General features: G+C 32.7%; 1 protein-coding gene across 2 annotated transcripts; it reads right to left on the bottom strand.

The window, feature by feature from the left end:
• Window positions 1-1,842: 1,842 nt before the first annotated feature.
• LOC127735696 (synaptobrevin homolog YKT6-like) lies at window positions 1,843-17,623 on the bottom strand. 2 transcript variants are annotated; one of them, XM_052245963.1, is made up of 8 exons: window positions 17,349-17,623; window positions 12,308-12,431; window positions 11,565-11,647; window positions 10,077-10,177; window positions 9,058-9,116; window positions 6,847-6,958; window positions 3,785-3,886; window positions 1,843-2,248 (listed from the first exon to the last, which is right to left on the bottom strand). In XM_052245963.1, the coding sequence occupies exons 2-8, from the start codon at window positions 12,412-12,414 to the stop codon at window positions 2,213-2,215; spliced, it is 600 nt and encodes a 199-aa protein (XP_052101923.1). In that variant the 5' UTR covers window positions 12,415-12,431; window positions 17,349-17,623; the 3' UTR covers window positions 1,843-2,212. The 2 variants fall into 2 exon arrangements, with proteins under 2 accessions (XP_052101923.1, XP_052101922.1); XM_052245962.1 differs by having other exon boundaries at window positions 17,355-17,623.
• Between the last annotated feature and the right edge of the window lie 3,022 nt (window positions 17,624-20,645).

Raw genomic sequence — 20,645 nt, 5'->3', positions numbered from 1 at the left:
TTCAACTTCATCAAAAACTACCTTGACCAAAAACTTTAACCTGAAGCGGGACAGATGGACAAAAGAACGGATGGACGAACGAACGAATGAACAGACGCACAGACCGAAAAAACATAATGCCCCTCTACTATCGTATGTGGGGCATAAAAAAAAACTTAAAACTTTTTAAACAGCATATAAATTAACTTACTGATATTTCTTAATAATATAAAAATAAATGTACTTAATGAATGCCATAAAATATTTATATTCAACAGACTGGTAAAATAAGTAGTCTTTTTAACATTTTTCCTTCATATCAGAAGAAAATACATGATTCTAAATATACATGAATCTATTATATGACATTCATATTCAACAAGATTATATAATTTTTACAGAAATTTTCACATGAAAATTTTTGTCACAATATAGCACAGGTAGATACTTGAACAGCATGAAATTAAAAGTTTTTTGCAATATAAATCAAAAGGAATGGAAAAATAGATATATGTGAAAGTGACCTCTCAAGTTGCTCATTTCATTTTTACTGACAACATAAAGAGCAGACTAATTACCCACCTGTTATTATATATGTACAATTATAATCTCACAACATATAATGCACCATTGAAAAATCACAAGTGCACATTAAATACAATGTCATAAAAAATTTTTATAATGTAAAATACTTTGGGAATCTGTTACTTATATGATAGCACAATAAGTATAAATTAAAACTTTATCACCAGTATTTCATTTTAATAAGGTTGTTTGGGGATACTTTCAGTAAAATAAATGTAAAATTTTGGTTCTATTTCTAGCCAGCTATTTCAGTTCAGGATAATGTGCTATTAAAAATAAATAAATTGCTTCGCCAAGCGCAGCAGGATACGACTGCAGAGGTCCAACCCTGAACAGTTGGGGCAAATATGGACACAATATTCGTGCTTGATACAGGTCTGAATTTGGATTGTAATTAAATATTTGACACATTATAGGTTTCTGACACAGAATAACTTAGAATTGGTTATATGATTTGAATTTATATTCAATTTTTTGCTTTTGTGCAATACACTATGCTGTTGCAAATTGACAGCTAATCACCTCAAGACAATACAACATTTCTTTATACATAATTTAAAAGCAGTGTAATGGAGGTAATCCAAACATAACATTGTACTTTTAAGTAATTGTCCATTAACCAGGAAACCCTTGTTTTTCCCCCTTTTTTGCCCCTTATTCCTAAACGGTTTGAGCCATAACCCCCCAAAGCCAATTCTTACCATCCCGTTGCGGTATGGAAACTTGTGGTCTAATTTCAGAGAGATCCATACACCTTTCCACAAGTCATTGTCTGGAATCTAGAAAAATAATTATTTGGGCCCTTTTTTGGCCCCTAATTCCTAAACTGTTAGGACCATAACCCCCAAAATCCTTTAATGGTTATAAACCTTGTGTTTAAATTTCATGGAAACTTGTGGTCTAATTTCAGAGAGATCCATACACCTTTCCACAAGTCATTGTCTGGAAACTAGAAAAATGTTTATTTGGGCCCCTTTTTGGCCCCTAATCCCTTAACTGTTAGGACCATAACCCCCAAAATCCTTTTGTGGTTATAAACCATGTGTTTAAATTTCATAGATTTCTATTTACATATACTTAAGTTATTGTCCGGAAACCAAATGTCTTCGGATAACGCAGACGACGACGTGATACCAATATACAACCGCAAATTTTTTGGTCATATAAAAAATAAAGTCCTATAAAATCAATATTTTGTGTGAAATATAAGGAAAGAGCAAATGGTGTTCACATGATGTCCATATCATTTGATACAATTTCAACACTGGACCATATTTTTCTTTTTACATATATTTTTGGGACAAAGATGTAATGTGACAACAATAAGTGTAACTATGTTTGTTATTATAATAAAATGGACCAGTATATTTCAAACATTTTCTATATGCAAAATGATTATTTTTCCCATATTTTGATACATTGAAAAATCTTGTATTATTGCCAAATGGAAACAAAACTTCAACTGAGGAAGGTAGGTAGGTTGGTGGTCTTATAAGAAATGTTAAATTTCTACTGTCTCTACAACATGGTATGTGTTAATGGATAAAAATATTTTTGACATTAAACTGTTATCGTATATTCTTTAAAACTGTTTCTTGGTACACTTACAATCCATGAAGAGACGTCTGGTATATATTACAGAATCACATCATAATATAACACAACAAGAATTTGTCTTCTTTGCCTAAAATTACAAAATGAACATATAAACAAATAACAAATAAGTAATGCCTTGAAAAAAGATCAAATTAATTTTCCCCCCAGTACTAGCCAATGACAGTACAGTCAAACCTGCCTTAACAGTCACCTTGTTTCATACATTAAACTAAAATCAGTAACTGCAATAATTTGTCAATCGATGTGGTTATACTTATCCATAATAAACAGCTGCGCCATGAGCGCATGATACACCCGTCGTCTTGTGTGTGAATTTTTATGCAATAAGCATAAATAGTTTCTGACATAAGGCGTGACATGCGAAAACCCCCTTTTTTTTTTACAAAAAACTCAATATCTCTAAAATAAAATTTTGAATCAAAACCAAAAAGTATACAGATCTTTAGATTAATATAACTAAGAAGTGTGCAAAATTTTAAGCAATAATCATAAATCGTTTTTGAGATACGGCGCGACATGTGAAAACCCCCCTTTTGAAAAAAAAAAAATCAATATCTCAAAAATAAACCTGCCTTAACAGTCACCTTGTTTCATACATTAAACTAAAAATCAGTAACTGCAATAATTTGTCAATCGTTGTGGTTATACTTATCCATAATAAACAGCTGCGCCATGAGCGCATGATACACCCGTCATCTTGTGTGTGAATTTTTATGCAATAAGCATAAATAGTTTCTGACATACGGCGTGACATGCGAAAACCCCCTTTTTTTTTAACAAAAAACTCAATATCTCTAAAATAAAATTTTGAATCAAAACCAAAAAGTATACAGATCTTTAGATTAATATAACTAAGAAGTGTGTAAAATTTTAAGCAATAATCTTATATCGTTTTTGAAATACGGCGAGACATGTGAAAAACCCCTCCCCCTTTTTTTTACAAAATACTCAATAACTCAAAAATAAAATTTTGAATCCTCACCAAAAAGTATACAGATCTTAAGGTTAATATAACAAAGAAGTGTGTAAAGTTTTAAGCAATAATCATAAACTGTTTTTGAGATACGGCGCGACATGTGAAAAACCCCTCCCCCTTTTTTAACAAAATACTCAATATCTCTAAAATAAAATTTTGAATCATCACCAAAAAGTATACAGATCTGAAGATTAATATAACTAAGAAGTGTGTAAAGTTTTAAGCAATAATCATAAATTGTTTTTGAGATACGGCGCGACATGTGAAAAAAAACACACACCTGTTTTAGTTACTAAGTCCCGTAACTCAAAAAGTTTTTATCTTATTTTCACCAAAAAGTATACAGATCGTTTGACCATCATAAGAAACAACTATATTAAGTTTCATGAAATTTGGATAAGTCATTCTCAAGTTACGGTGCGACATGTTTACGCCGGACAGACAGACGGAAGGACACCGGACATTTGTATACCATAATACCAAAAATTGACGGGCGTATAAAAACTATGAAAATCAATGTAAGAAAAAAAAGATTGTTACACCATAGCAAAAAATATCAGATCAAAGTGAACATAATGTGTTGTGCACTTTATTTTACTCTCTGCACTTAAAAAAAAAAATACTTACCGTTTTATAAAATGCTTTGGACTGCATACTTAATCCATCAGATTTTTCTATCAGATTATCCAATTTTTCATGTCTATCTAAAACAGCTTCTATTGTGTTATGCTGGAAAAACAAATTTAAAAAGTATCTGACATATATATGTATTTATTCAACCTTTTAAAGAATGTCTTAGCTTAGCTGTAAAGCAGGTTTTGTCAATCAAATTTTACATACAAATTTTAGCCTCTGTTAGTTCCTTCTTCAAACAAGAATGAAATGCTACATGCCTTCTTAAGTAATCATGATTGAATTTATATTAAAAGTCAAAGAGAAAAAGGTCATACAACGAGTATTACATAAAATTAACATTATCAAACATTTTACAAACCCCGTCAGCCTGTCCTGTATGCCTTACAATCATTCCATACACCAAATATAGTTAACCTATTGCTTATAGAATCTATGAAACAGACTAAAACACAAAAACTTACCATTGACCAATGAACCATGAAAATGAGGTCAGGGTCTAATGAAACATGCCAGACAGACATATAGACCTTACAATCATTCCATACACCAAATATATTTGATCTACTCCTTATAGTATCTGAGAAACAGACTTGACCATGAAAACTTAACTTTGATCACTGATCCATGAAATGAGATCAAGGTCAAGTGAACCCTGTCTGACAGACCTGTAGACCTTGCAAGGATCCCATCTACCAAATAAAGTTATCCTATGAGAATGAGGTCAAGGACAATGGAAATAATTTGTAACCTTACACATCTGTATGCAAGATATGATTCATCCAGGTCTTATACCCCCTGAAATATCAAGCTTTATACAAATAGCTGACTCCGTTGCCAACACTGGATTGTTATCCCTTTGTCTGGCATTATGCAACTATCCTCACAGGCGAGACAACATGGATTGATTTGTGTGTCACCTAATTAAGGGGTTAAGAGGGGGATCATATATCCTCTATTTTCAAAGTTTATGCAGCTCTAGAATCATAGTCATTTCACAATTCTTCAATAAAAACTTTAATAAACTGTTGACACAGAGATCTGAGATGTCTCGCCCATTGGCATAAAATTCAGAAAAAGACAATCTGATGGACATTAACATTGTTTATTAATTCAGTCATTGGACCATGATCTAGTGGACAGGGCCTAAAAATGGTAGACAAACTGAGATGTACAGACAGTAATGTAACTTTATAGAAAATATTGTTGTTTATTGTAAGTAGTTCCTATCAATATAACTTAAGCATAAAAACTTAACATTGAAAATTGCTAATTACCGTAATTCACAGTCACTGGACCATGCCCAAAATAGTCGTTAAACTGATATGTACTGATAGTAATGCAGGGGCAGATCCAGCCATTTTTATAAGGGGTTTCCAACCATATGTCCCCATTCAAAAGTATTGATCGTCAAAAACAAGATAGCAAACTTGATGAACAATTTGTGTAAAATTGTCTTTAAAGGCAATAACTCCTTAAGGGGTCAATTGACAATTTTGGTCATATTAACTTTTTTGTAGATCTTACTTTGCTGAACATTATTGCTGCTTACAGTTTATATATATCTATAATAATATTCAAAATAATAACAAAAAACTGCAAAATTTTGTTTAAACTGCTAATTTGGTGGCAGTAACCCAACTATGGGTTGTTCGATTCATCTGATAATTTCAGGGCCGATAGATCTTGACCAATTAAACAATTTTACGCCATGTCACATTTGCTCTAAAAGATTTAGTTTTTGAGATATAAGCCAAAAACTGCATTTGACCCCTATGTTCTATTTTTAGCCATGGCGGCCATGTTTGTCGATGGATCAAAACTTCGGATACAATTTATAAACTAGATACCCTAAGGAACATTTAGTTAAAGTTTGAAGGTATTTGGCCCAGTAGTTTCAGTGGAGAAGATTTTTGAAATAGTTTACGATGACAGACTACGACAACAGACGACGACAGACAACGGACGACGACGGACGCCAAGTGATGGCATAAGCTCACATGGGGTCCTTCGGGCCCCATTGAGCTAAAAAGAGGGGATTCCAAGCCCCTCCCCCCCCCCCCCTCCCCCCCCTGAAGCCCCCACTGTTAAATGCAACTTTATACAAAATATCGTTGATCTATCACAAGTAGTTCTTATCAACCTGACTTATGCAGAAAAATTTAAAATCGAAAATTGCTAATTAATTCAGTGACTGGACCATGACCTAGGGAGTAAGGCCTCAAAATAGTCATCAAACTGATAGCAATGCAACTTCTTACAAAATATCATTGATCTATCACAAATAGATACTATCAAACTAACTTAAGCAGAAAACTTAACATTGAAAATTGCTAATTAATTAAAAGTTACTGGACCATGTCCTAGGGGGCAGGGCCTCAAAATAGTCTTCAAACTGATATGTACTGGTAGTAATGCGACTTCATACAAAATATCATTGATCTATCACAAGTAGATCCTATCAAACTAACTTAAGCAGAAAACTTAACATTGAAAATTACTCATTAATTCAAAGTCACTGGACCATGTCTTATGGGGAAGGGCCTCGAAATAGTCGTCAAACTGATATGTACTGATACTAATGCAACTTCATACAAAATATCATTGATCTATCACAAGTAGATCCTATCAAACTGACCAGGTGAGACAAAAATGGGCAGGAGAAAGATAAAGGCCAGTACAACAAAGGGCACAATAATTTTCCCTTAAACTTGGTATGTATGGTTTTTTGTTGTGTTGGGTACGAACTTTAACAAACACTGTAGGCCATTTTGATCACGATACCTTTACATAAGGAAATTAGAAGTTTAGCTATTCTCTCTAACTGCCCAAACTGAAATCTCATTAAAATGAAATATCCTAGAAGAAATGTTTGGATTGTTTTGTCTTTCTTTAATCACCAAGTGACAAATACAAAATATAATGTTAATGGTTATTCTAGGCTAGTAAAAACAAAATTGTCAATTGCATATTTATTAATCTGAGTAAATAAATTTAAGAATATTGCCTTCACTCTACCTAAACAGAACAAAGAAGTAAAAACTTCCAATACATACCAGTATAATCTTTGTCTCATCTAGTTCTGACTGTATTTTAGTCATGGCATCAGCCGATTTAGGATCCTGGTACTTTGATAAATATTCATCTAACTCTTTAAATGGTATATCTCTGTTGTAATTAAAAAATTTACAAATAAAAATGAATCTTGATAAAACACTCATAAATTTTATTTAAAGAATGGAAAATTTTTGAGAAACTTAAGTCTCTTCATTTACCACAATAAAAATTTCTCTACCTCTATGGTTAAAAGTTTTGTTTACCGGTAATTAGAAAATTTGTTTGTGCAAAGAAAAAGTCTTCAGATATATTAACATTTTTTACTATGACAATACATCATTTAAATCCCATTATTGTTTTTTACTATTCATGTATGATACTGTGTAAGACCATATAAAATATCATTTAACTTCTTAAATGTGATGTAATTTCTATAAAGCATTATGCAACTACACATGAACTTTTTCTATAATCAGTGTTGTCAGGTTTATTCTATTTGTATTTTACTATACCCTTGAAAATTGATATTTTAATATTCAATTTATCATCAATTTATAGTTCAAATTTTAATTTAGAGGTGTTTCGAATTCTTAATGACCTTTACCATACTGCAATTTAAGCACCTCAGATAGTATTCAATTACATCTGTATAATACAGGAATAAAGCATGTCAAAGATATGTAAGCATGTGAAAAAGTCAAGAGGTGTAAATTGCAACATTTTTTCCATAAAAATAAACAAATAACCCATTCAAATCTGTATTCAAAAGGTTATGTAAATTCAGAAATGTTTCCAATGTTTTTTATTATTATGAAAATTGTGATAGGATATGTTTCACAATAAATCAAAACTTGTAGACTTAATTTTGATAGCATTACTTGAATGCAGCATTTCCTGAAATCACAATAATTAATCAATAAAATAGAGAATGGAAATGAGGAATGTGTCAAAGAGACAACAACCCGACCAAAGAGTAAAAAACACAGCCGAAGGCCACCAATGGGTCTTCAACACAGCGAGAAAATCCCGCACCCGGAGGCGGACTTCAGCTGGCCCCTAAACAAAAATGTGTACCGGTACTAGTTCCGTGAAAATGGACGTCATACTAAACTCCTAAACATATAAATGAACTAAAATTAAAAACCATACAAGACTAACAAAGGCCAGAGGCTCCTGACTCGGGACAGACGCAAAAATGCGGCAGGGTTAAACATGTTTAGTGAGATCTCAACCCTCCCCCTATACCTCTAGCCAATGTAGATTAAACAAACACATTTTTTGTCAATAGCTCAAAATTCGCAATAAAAAATGCACTAAAAAATTTTTGAACAGTTTCTGATTCTGAGCATGTTAACATTTCATCAATAAAATGCTCCGCTGGGCGCATCTTGATACGACCGCAGAGGTCGAACCCTGAACAGTTGGGGCAAGTATGGACACAACATTCAAGCTTGATACAGCACTGAATTTGGATTGTGATTAAATATTTGACACAGCATAGGTTTCTGACACAGAATGAATGTCGTCTAAGAACTTAAAAATTTTTAATTTACCTATTCAAACCACATCATTATTATTTGCTTTTATATATAAATCAGAAATAACCAATTTAAAATGGAAAATTTTAAAGAAAAAAAAAAAAACCCTCCCCCAAATTTTTTGAACCCCCTAATGATTCATCACCCCCAAATTCAATCCCAGCCTTCCCTTTGAGGTATGGTACCTTGCAGTACAATTTCAGAGAGATCCATACACTTGAACACAAGTTATTGTCTGGAAACTAGAAAAATACTTGTTTTTTGCCCCTTTTTTGGCCCCTAATTCCTAAAATTTTGAGGCAATTACCCCCAAAGTCAATCCCAGCATTCCCTTTGTGATATGGAACCTTGTGGTACAATGTCAGAGAGATCCATACACTAACACACAAGTTATGTCTGGAAGTTACAAAAATGCTTATTTTTTGCCCCTTTTTGGCCCCTTATTCCTTAACTGTTAGTACCATAACCCTCAAAATCAATCCCAACCTTCCTTTTGTGGTATTGAACCTTATGGTAAAATTTCATAGAGATCCGTTCACTTAAACTAAAGTTAGAGTGTGAAAACCAATGTGTCTTTGGACGACGACAACGCCAACGTCATACCAATATTCAACCGCAAATTTTTTTTGCGGTCGTATAAAAAAGGGGTGTATTGGTTAGATCATGACATACCCAGGATTACTTATAGACCACTGTGCCTTTGGCCCTTTATTTGTAAAATCATCTAAAACCTGAAACAAATACCAAGACATTATCAATGATTGAAAGAATTCATACAATTTCAATACAACATAAAAATAGCAGATTTAATCAAATACCGGGGTATTATATAAAAATTTAAAAAAAAACAAAAATTTTTCATTTAAATTGAAATATTGAACATGTCTAGTTCTTATACAATGGCAAAATAGTACAATGAAAGTAAACTTTAAAATACAAATGAATTAAGATATCAGACTTTGAACGCTGAATTATTCAACACTCTAAGGTTTTTCTACCCCCTGGAATAGATTGCATCAGCCGTATTTGGCACAATTTTTTGGAATTTTTGGTCTTAAATGCTCAACTTCCTATTTGATTTGGCCATCCATCTGTTTTGAATAAAGCACTACTGATAAGTCTTATGTAGACAAAATGCATGTCAGCCGTACCAAATTATAAGACTGGTATGTTTGAATTGTTAGAATCATTTTTAACTTACCTTTAAAAAAAATTGAATAAAAATAGCCATATGCATCTGTCAGATCATTGGTAGTAAGTCTCTTATTTCAATCAATACTTAAGGTGATTTAGAACTTGAAATATATGGCACAAACAATTGTCCATTGTTAAAAATTTCGTTTTTTTGGGTTTTTTTTTTCTTTTTTGCATTGATGTTTCATTGACCTCGACCAACATTTCATTTAAGATAATATTTACTGTCCCTATACAAAAGTTTTGTTGCAATGAATTTTTTTGCTCAATGCTTTTAGTATTTATACTAAAAACAAATTGGTAATTTCTGTATTTTGACTTATATTTGCCATGTTTTTTTGCTTCGACATATCTGGTCTGGCAGAAGTTTAACCCATATCAGAAATTCCTTTATGTTTAACGGATTCAAATCTTGATGAGAGAAAAAAAGTTTGTTACAAAATAGTTAATTCAAAGTATACTGCTTCCACTACTGAAAGGCTTAAACAAACATTTACCTTATTTAATAAAGTATGAGCCACCCTGTTTGGGTATTCATGGTCACCTATTACAACACCAGCCAGTGAATCAGATCTAACATACACATGACATATGTATTCTGAAAAGAAGAAACAATATTCATTGATGAACACCAAAATCTGTCCATGTTTTTTTTTAAATTTTTAATATATCTTCAAATGCAAATAAAATCGAAATGCTTGTGAGCACTGAATAGTTAAGATTGCTTTCATTTTGCAATTTTGTTAATTTTTAAATAAAACATTGAATTGTATTTTGACAGGCAAGTTAAAAATTTGAGTTGGGAGTTATCTTCCTGTGTTCATGATTGTGCATTTGTTGTTGAACGTATTTTTATAATAACAGATGCATACACCATGCATTACTTATGTAATTTTTAAAGTGAAAATGTTTTCATGACAAGTATGGTAATTCAAATACACATCATATTGTAACTTAAATATCAAAGTATAACATATCATCAATAAATTGCACGACATTGACTGGATAGGATCTAAATAATGATCACTTCACTGCACTATTATGTTTGAAGTATCAAAGGTAGTCTTCAACCTTGGAAGACATAGAAATACCTGTATCTTGGCATTGCACAAGGTCATGTTTTACTCTGACTGTTAATGACGTCTTTCCACTAAATCCATTGGATGTTGGATGTGTACTGATTGATATTTTAGTCTTAGATGCATGATTTTTTTTAGTAGTCGTTATTGGCTTTGAACTAGCTGTCAGTAACTGTAACTCTCAGATCTGTACTTAGTGTCTTTTTGTTGTGGGGATGTATAAGTACCCTGCCAAGTCCACTCTGTATTTTTGCTAGATGTATTTCTATTTGTATTCATCTGATGGGTTAAGCCTTTTTCAACTGATTTTTATAGTTTGTTCTTATTTTCTACTGTTACACCACTGTCCCAGGTTATGGACCTTCAAGCTAGTTTAACCCTGCCACATTCTGTATATGCGTGTCCCAGGTCAAGAGCCTGTAATTCAGTGGTTGTCGATTGTTGCTGCGTATCATATTTGTTTTTTGTTCATTGTTTTGTACATAAATTCTGCCATTGGTTTTGTCGTTTGAATTGTTTTACATTTGTCATATTGGGGCCTTTTAGAGCTGACTATGCGGTATGGGTTTTGCTCATTGTTGAAGGTGGTATGGTGACCTATAGTTGTTAATTTCAGTGTCATTTGGTCTCTTGTGGAGAGTTTTTTCATTGGTAATCATACCACATTTTCTTATTTCTATATCAAGTCAGTACCATAGGGTTTTGATTGCATTTTTGGAGGCAGGTGCTATCTCTGTGTTGAATTGAATACCAAAAAGGTGATTTCTTTTCACTAGACCAATATTAGCAAGTTGATACAGAAGTTCATGGTTACATTTCTACATGTATATGCTGTTTTTAATGTTTACATTTTTAATATGTTTATGGTGAACTGTAATGTTTTAATGCCCAGAATCTAGAGTTTACCTTGTTCTTTGACAGATGACCTTGAACAAATTGCTGTCCTTTCTACAATGATTTTACTGGTGAAATCCATAAACTCTTTGACACTAAAAAAGACACACACTAAATAATTGTAACAACAATGTACATGTAACATTATCACATTAATTAATCTTAGCAATGACCGTGAGAATTGCACAATGTAAACATGACCATGACTAAGACAGATTCAATGAATTAACAATATGTTTACTGTATATTTCAAAAGATACAGTAGCATCAGTTATTAACAATAGAAAACAAAGGTATCTTGATTACTTTTATTAAGGTTGCATTTAATGCATGTACCATCTTTTTATATATTACACTCATTTCATCCCTCTGAACTTCTCTCCTACCATATAAAAAATAAAACAACTTTATACAGATTGTGCAGTAATTCAAAAAAAATTATGAACTTTTGAAAATAACCAAGTCTAAAGCAATCTTGTTTTTATTATGATATTCTTGTGTTTTCCTGTCTTCTTTACTATTACTTGGGGGAGAAATTTTCCTGGGGTTTTCATCATGTTTATGGTTCCATGAATGCTAACTAGTAAAATAAAATTTTAGTACAATATTTATATATGAAATTCTTCCTTCAAATTTCAAGTAACTAAATTTTATGAAACTTTGGAGAACAGGAATGTACAGGTTATCCTACTTAATAAAAATTGGCATGATGTAGTGAGAATTAAAATAAACTGACTGATATCTAATTCACTTACCTTGACCTTTGAAAATATCCAAAAGATTGAAGGTCATGTGTAGCAGCAAGAAGCCTAACTTTGCCATTGGAATCTTTGAATAGCACTTCTATACAATAAAGCTTCATTGTTCTAGATATTTTTTCTGAAAAATTGTCAATTTATTTATCAAGTATATTTGTTAAAATATAGGTTTGTACTCAACTTTGTAGGGAAATTTACTGTACATGTGTAGTATTGATAAAAGGATATGTTCTCTTCATATACATTTTATATTTGTAATTGGTCCTTTAAATCAGACCTGTACTAATTATGTGATTTCATGCAAATACACATGTACTTACAATAGTATTAAATAAAATGCTTCACTGAGCGCAGCTGGATACGACCGCAGATGTCCAACCCTGAAAAGTTGGGGCCAAAATGGACACAATATTCACGCTTGATACAGGTCTGAATTTGGATTATAATTAAATTTTTGACACATAATAGGTTTCTGACACAGAATAACTGTAGTCAAAATGGTTAAATGATTTGAATTTATATTCAATTTTTTGCTTTTGTGCAATACACTATGCAAATTGACCCCCCACTCCAAAAAAAAAAATTTAACCTGTTTTTTTGTGTTTGTGCAATACACTATGCTGTTGAATATAACCCCCCCATAAAAAAATATTCAAAGAAATTTTCTTTTAATTTCTGAAATCTGAAATGAGAAAAATTGTCCCCCTCCAATTTTTTTCACCTCTCCCTTTTCCCTCATTCAAAAAAATAATTCTTTCCCTCAAGTTATGGTCAGTATTTCAGACAATCATCATTTCTTAATACATAATTTACAAGCAGTGTAAGGGAGGTAATCAAACATTGTTATTTAAATTGATTTTGATTTGGATTACCTCCCTTACACTGCTTTTAAATAGTCCCAATTGTCCTTTAACCAGAAAAACCCTTGTTTTTCCCCTTTTTTTGCCCCTAATTCCTAAATGGTTTGAGCCATAACCCCCCAAAGTCAATCCTAATCATCCCTTTGAAGTATACTTGTGGTATAATTTCAGAGAGATTCATACACTTTAACACAAGTTATTGTCTGGAAACTACAAAAATGCTTATTTGGGCCCACTTTTTTTTGGCCCCTCATTCCTAAACAGTTGGGACCATAACCCCCAAAATCAATCCCAACCTTCCTTCAGTGGTTATAAACCTTGTGTTAAAATTTTGATTTCTATTCACTTATACTAAAGTTTTTATCCGGAAAACATCTGTCTTCTGACGACGACAACCTGATACCAATATACAATAAAATGCTCCGCTGGGGCGCAGCTTGATACGACCGCAGAGGTCGAACCCTGAACAGTTGGGGCAAGTATGGACACAACATTCAAGCTTGATACAGCACTGAATTTGGATTGTAATTAAATATTTGACACAGCATAGGTTTCTGACACAGAATGAATGTGGTCTAAGAACTTAAAATTTTTTAATTTACCTTTTCAAACCATATCATTATTATTTGCTTTTATATATAAATCAGAAATAACCAATTTAAAATGGAAAATTTTAAAGAAAAAAAATGAAAAAAAAATCCCCCCCCCCCCCAAATTTTTTGAACCCCCTTATGATTCATCACCCCCAAACTCAATCCCAGTCTTCCCTTTGTGGTATGGTACCTTGCAGTACAATTTTAGAGAGATCCATACACTTGAACACAAGTTATTGTCTGGAAACTAGAAAAATGCTTGTTTTTTGGCCCCAAATTCCTAAATGTTTAGGGCAATTACCCCCAAACTCAAACCCAGCTTTCTCTTTGTGATATGGAACCTTGCAGTACAATTTCATAAAGATCCATACACTTACACACAAGTTATTGTCCTGAAACTAGAAAAATGCTTGTTTTTTTAACCCTTTATGGCCCCTAATTCCTCAAATTTTGTGGCACTTACCCCAAAAATCAATCCCAGCCTTCCCTTTGTGGTATGGTACCTTGCAGTACAATTTCAGAGAGATCCATACACTTGAACTCAAGTTATTGTCTGGAAACTAGAAAAATGCTTATTTTTGGCCCCTAATTCCTAAACGTTTTGGGCAATTACCCCCAAACTCAATTCCAGCTTTCCCTTTGTGATATGGAACCTTGTAGTACAATTTCATAAAGATCCATACACTTACACACAAGTTATTGTCATGAAACTAGAAAAATGCTTGCTTTTTGCCCCTTTTTGGCCCCTAATTCCTAAAATTTGGAGGCAATTACCCCCAAAATCAATCCCAGCATTCCCTTTGTGATATGGAACATTGTGGTACAATGTCAGAGAGATCCATACACTTACACACAAGTTATTGTCATGAAACTAGAAAAATGCTTGTTTTTTGCCCCTTTTTGGCCCCTAATTCCTAAAATTTGGAGGCAATTACCCCCAAAATCAATCCCAGCATTCCCTTAGTGATATGGAACCTTGTGGTACAATGTCAGAGAGATCCATACACTAACACACAAGTAATGTCTGGAAGTTACAAAAATGCTTATTTTTGGCCCCTAATTCCTTAACTGTTGGTACCATAACCCCCAAAATCAATCCCCACCTTCTTTTTGTGGTATTGAACCTTATGGTAAAATTTCATAGAGATCCATTCACTTTAACTAAAGTTAGAGTGGGAAAACTAATGTGTCTTCGGATGACGACGATGCCGCCGCCAACGTCATACCAATATACGACTGCAAATTTTTTTTGCAGTCGTATAAAAATGTAGATATATTTTTACAGCTAGACAGCTGCTTTCATTTTTATAGTATAATAACATGTATATGTACCTAACAAATGTGAATAACAAATTCACTCTGATGTTACATATAATTGTACATGTAACATTGAAGCTTGCCAAGGTCGTGGATTGTTTCTTAACAAAGAATTATATTAGGTGTATTAGAGTATCACATGGTCTGGTCAAGGAAAATTATGGAAAATAAAAGACAAACTATATTTAAAATGTACATGTATAGAAACAAGTCTTCAGTTGACAGACCATACCTGCAGATCATGATCATGAAAGTCTTGAACAATTTATCTCCATGTTTAGGAGATGCAATGCAAGTCAATTGATAAGGCCAACTAAACCTAATCAGTAGATTTTCATCCAAATTTTTTATAAAATGGGGCGGGTGGGAGGATTTATTTTTTTTAATTTTTTATTTCCTCTGAAACCCTTTTGTGACGTGTTCTTCATATGCAAGGGTAATAATAAGCTTTTATCATGTATATATAAGGAATTCTACATATTTTTTCGAATTCTTAAAAAAATATTTCTGATTGACAACCACTGTTCTACATGTAATTACCGCTTTAGAAACCTTTTTTTAGTAAATAGCACAAACGTGGAGAAACGCCTCTTTTAGACTACCTACCGGTACATCAAATTTATTTTGCTTTCTAAGCTATGGTTTGTAGTGCCCATACAATGAAGCATATGCATCGGCATGCAACACAAGTACATGTATTATGAGTACAGAGTGAAATGAAAACTCAAACTGAGTTGAAAATACTGGGGTTGATACTTTAAGATCTTATGCAAGGTATATATATAATAACAATGTAAAGCATGAACTTAACCAAAAAGAAGAAGTTGTCTAATGTCTCTATTGAGGGCTGGGGACAGAGGGTGTTTGCTGTTTTAAAAAAAAAACCTACAGCCTTGGGGTACATCTAAGGGCATGTTATAATACATTTTGTTTGTAGCCAACTTTTTGTAACCAATATACGGTCATAAATCACACAAGTTGGTGCTTTGTACCAAAGTGTTCCACGATTCTTGTGCTTTGGATAACATTCAGTCTAAATTTCCTGACACAAAGTCAGTGTGTAAATAAAAAATCCATAGTTTTCTAATCACTGTCTGAAATTTATGACATACCAAGATTTGCGTTCTTGGACACCGTCTATTACTCGTAACCTGAATATTTCCTACCCTCCTCGTAATCAATCTTTATTCTCAGAAGATACAGTCTGTGCCAAACTCTTTTGTTTTCTGTCTGACATTCAATCAGACAGTGTTGTAGGTTTTGTCTGACCTACCTGATTTTTTGTCTGTCCGAAAAAAAATCGATTAATTTAGCTTATTATGTTGTTTATGTTTTTAAATATACTGTGTTGTTTTAGGATGATATTCATGGTAAAAATTGCATTTCAGTCATGTTGCGTTTCAAGGCCTTACCGGGGATAGCCCTTTGAACATACTTCAGAGTAAACATTTTACCCAAAAGTTTTCATTTCTATCGATCTGTGGGTACGCATATCAAAATACAATAATAAGTCATAGAACCAAGACGGTGAAAACACTGGACATACAATTTGGTGGACCTGCCTCTATTTCATCGGTCAGGACCATCTCACCAACAGCATTTGGCACAGACTGAAGATAATGTTGTCATCATAGAGCAGCAGAATATGTCGACTTAATCATTTTGGTAAAATTACTCGAAGAAATATGAAAACCAAAATTGGCAACAGGAAGTAATGAATGAAAGGAAATTATTGGCGCTTACCAGTAACAGAAATGAACAAAATCTGGACAATTGTAAATTTTTATAAATAAACAAAATCGGGGAAGGACGATTTTAGAGGGACAGGCAGGCATGAAAATCTATCAATTAATTTTAATTGGCCTAACAGGAAATGCTTGGTCTCAAGCTTAAATGCCTTGTGATTGGATGTAAAGAAGCAACCATTGTTTTGAAGTCTCTTTTTGGTTTGAACTGGCAATGGTCCAACCCCAAAACTACCAAAGCGGTATTGACACATACACGACATATAGCATTAGCAGATATAGTTTTTCTGAACAGGACATTGGACAGATAGACTGTAAAAAATGATGGTTTATGTAGAAAAAAAACATCTTTTTGCCGCAACAGACCAATATTCTATCTCGCATGCTGGACTTTAGTAATCTGAATATATTTATCTGTACATACAAATTTTTTACATGTAGACTTTGTTTAGAATTTTGTCATCTGTTGTTCATTAGTTTTGAACTACTGTACTTTTGTTTCCAACTAATGTAATAAACTTACACTTACTGTATCTACACTGTACCTATTATTTCAAATAAATATTTGAATTTCTCAGATTTTTCAAGTCAAAAGACAAAATATGTTGCACAAAATAAGTTCCAATATTTTGTCATAAAACTATGATTTCTTTTAACAGAAATCGAAATCTCCTTTTCAAAAATGCTGTTAAGTTATAAACAAACAACTCAAAATAGTAGCAGGGTCATTCTGATTTGGTAAAATACTATAAATGTCACATGAATCACGGACACTGCTATTTGGCAAGTTTGACAACACAGGAAATGACGTTTAACAGAGTTACCTTTTCTTGATAGAATTGTAAAACACAAAACTTGCCGGATGCGTGGATCCGTATTACAAACTAAAACATTTTAAATGTGTAAAAATGCACAATAAATGCTCGATTTTATTGTAATTTATGTATCTTTTTCATTCAATCATTATCTATTTATGTATTCAAACGAAATGTAAACAAAAAAACCTAAACTTATCTATTAAATGTAATTTTTGGGGTTTAAAAAACTAGAAGAGTGACTGCCTTAGTATATCTGGAACCATGTAACCAATATATAAATGTATTAGTCCCAGATCATATGGATCAGAAATCTTGTAATTTGAAAACTTAAATTTTCTTGCAAGTAAACAATTACGACTTTGTATAACTATAATATTTTGAAGCAACTCAAGAGGGTCTGCGGGATGGGGGTCAAGTGAATCTCTTTGAGAAATATTTGCAGTTCTTTAAATGCAGATCTGCACCGTGTTTAAACTAAACCCAATCCCGCACACAACTATGGCCATCCTGTTGAGGATTGTATTCACTATTTTTTGAATATTAATAAAAGGGTGGTAAAATATAAGGAATAGAGAATCATGGACAAAAAATATAAAGAATAGAGAACAATGACCAAACGTGTATGAATAATATTAAGTCTTCTATCACCACAACTAAAGTAGGATGGTGGCTGTATTAATTTAGTTTACATCTTTCGTTTGAATATTTTTATATTTCGGGAAGTCCGTATGTCGGGGTTTACACAACCTAGGCTATTTCATATAAAAGTAGTAGATGAAAAAAGGATTTTCTAGTTACATCTATAACGTGGTACTGCATAATTGTTACTATTTAGCAAATCATAATCAGCTATTTGACCAACAAGTGGGGGCATTAAATCGCAGAGATAATCTGGGGCAGTCCCATTTTGTAAAGAATAAAACATATTGAGCTTTCTTTACTTTTTATGTATTGTATATTCTTATACTAAATATTTTTTTATAGAATAAAAACAGAGCCAACCGAAAGCCTCATACCGGATTTGTAGTCTGCATAGTCAAGTTATCGTTATAAGTGAGCTACAATAACTCGTAAGTCTGTTTATCGTACGTGCGTTGGCATTTGCCTTAAACTGACAGAACAGGTCGATCGATTCTCAAAAAAGAAACGAGTTTGTTCTTGTTTTGTAGCAAAGTTCCAGCAGCACTGGTATATATCAAATGCACATTTTCACTTTACAGTAAGTTTGTGTCGTTTGTAGCTATATTTTTTTTTTACTTTGCCGGTGGTATTTTGCAAACCAATATTATTGCTAAGGGCGGTCTTAATTTTCCATTTGAGGCTATGTATGATCATGTATAGTAAAAAAGAATTCGTTTGAAAAAAGGCTATAATAACAAATAGCCTCATTGTGCGGTACTTACTGAGTAGTATTGCTTTGATGCAGATCGGCAACCAGCGGGTCACATCGACCGTGATACGAAACAACAAAACTATAACTGCACACGCATGTTCAGTACAAACAAACGTGATGGGAGCAATGTATAATGTCAAATATATACATGGACATCTAACTATGATAAACACATTTTATGTTTGTCGGTCAAAATATAATATGTGTAAATTAATATTTAAAAATCAATGTAAAACATCAGTTAACTTTACCTACGATAAAGGTTTATGCATGCATTAGAAAATGTTTAGTTTAAGCTTGAATTTTTAAGCATTAGTGCTCTCTTGAAATTAAGGGTTATACTGCGGAGTAAGTTTATAAACAATTTGTCTAGAAATAGAATGTTCAATGTTTCATCAGTGTTCAGTCTAAAGAAAACACTTTGCATCTAAATGATGAAGAATTTCAACTGTTAGTCATATTTTTGTTTGACATGGCATTCAGCAACTCGAGTCATTCTGATGATTTTTTTTTTTTTACAGAATGGGCAAGAGTCCGGCTCATTTTATCCATGTTGTACATGCGACAAGGATTTGTATAGTAGGACATACGATACAAATCCATGGCGCGAAGGAAACTTAAAAAAGACCAGTTTCCGTAGTAGCAAACAAATTCATACAGTATCATTACTATCATGGTATTTATATTAAATAAATCAAGGATTTGTATAGTAAGACTTACTATACAAATCCTTGAATAAATAAAAAAAACAATTTCCTAGCTTCATAACTATCACGGTGTATGTCTCTGCACTGCAGGTAGAACCGTCTCCTCTTGTCACGTATACACATATATAAATATATAAAAAGTCTTCGTCATATCAAATAACGGGTTCTATTACCGTTCGATTTCACGATTTTTTTTTATAAAATTAACTTATTATTAACAGGCCAAAGTTTCGCAAATTGTTTAAAGGTACATATTTTAAGGGGACATTTTTATATATTTTACCATATATCACGCAGTTATATTACTATTTAAAGACAAATTAAACCCCAATTTTGACACCTAATTATGATTTTTGTTAATAAATCAAACTCACTATGTAATTATATTTTGATGTGAATTTAAATCTAGACTATACATACAGTATATTGTGCCGGTTTAGTGGCTCAGTTTTTTTATATTGTGCTTATTCGAAAGCCCTTTCACAGTATCAATTAGCTCAAACTAATAATAAACGAAACATTCAGTATCGTGAAAGGGAAAAGACTATTGAATAAGCACAGTAACTGCCCGCGAAAGCCTTAAGTCTCAAGCTCCAGAAAAACACTTCCTGGTGCGCAGTGAAATCCATGTTAGTTTAACACCTCTTGGTCGATTCATTGCGACTCTGGTAGTATGTAATTCCTGGAGAGAACTATCCAATCTGTAGTCAGAGCTCCTGTATTGACATGATTTAAGCGATACATTACAATTTTCAGTGCAAAACTCGGTTACGTTGTCGAATTGTACTAAAACTATGCAAATCTCTGTTGAAATTGGACGGCTTTTTTCGTTCTATAAATTGTCTTTGTTTAAGCGGCTCTCGACTGTTATTTGTGCTTTACTTTTACAAAACCTGGGGTAA

Source organism: Mytilus californianus, unplaced genomic scaffold (assembly GCF_021869535.1).
Source record: "Mytilus californianus isolate M0D057914Y unplaced genomic scaffold, xbMytCali1.0.p SCAF_3, whole genome shotgun sequence".
Taxonomy (NCBI): domain Eukaryota; kingdom Metazoa; phylum Mollusca; class Bivalvia; order Mytilida; family Mytilidae; genus Mytilus; species Mytilus californianus.
Note: the sequence above shows the minus strand (reverse complement) of the source record. Positions and strands in the feature narration are given on the sequence as shown.

Bases quoted from the DNA above. Each gene is read 5' to 3' on its own strand.
- LOC127735696 (XM_052245963.1), bottom strand. From the start codon at position 12,414: ATGAAGCTTTATTGTATAGAAGTGCTATTCAAAGATTCCAATGGCAAA. The intron at 11,648-12,307 runs GTAAGTGAATTA...TGTCTTTTTTAG, and splicing joins GGATATTTTCAAAGGTCAAG to TGTCAAAGAGTTTATGGATT. The intron at 3,887-6,846 runs GTATGTATTGGA...TTGTTTTTCCAG, and splicing joins ATGAGACAAAGATTATACTG to CATAACACAATAGAAGCTGT.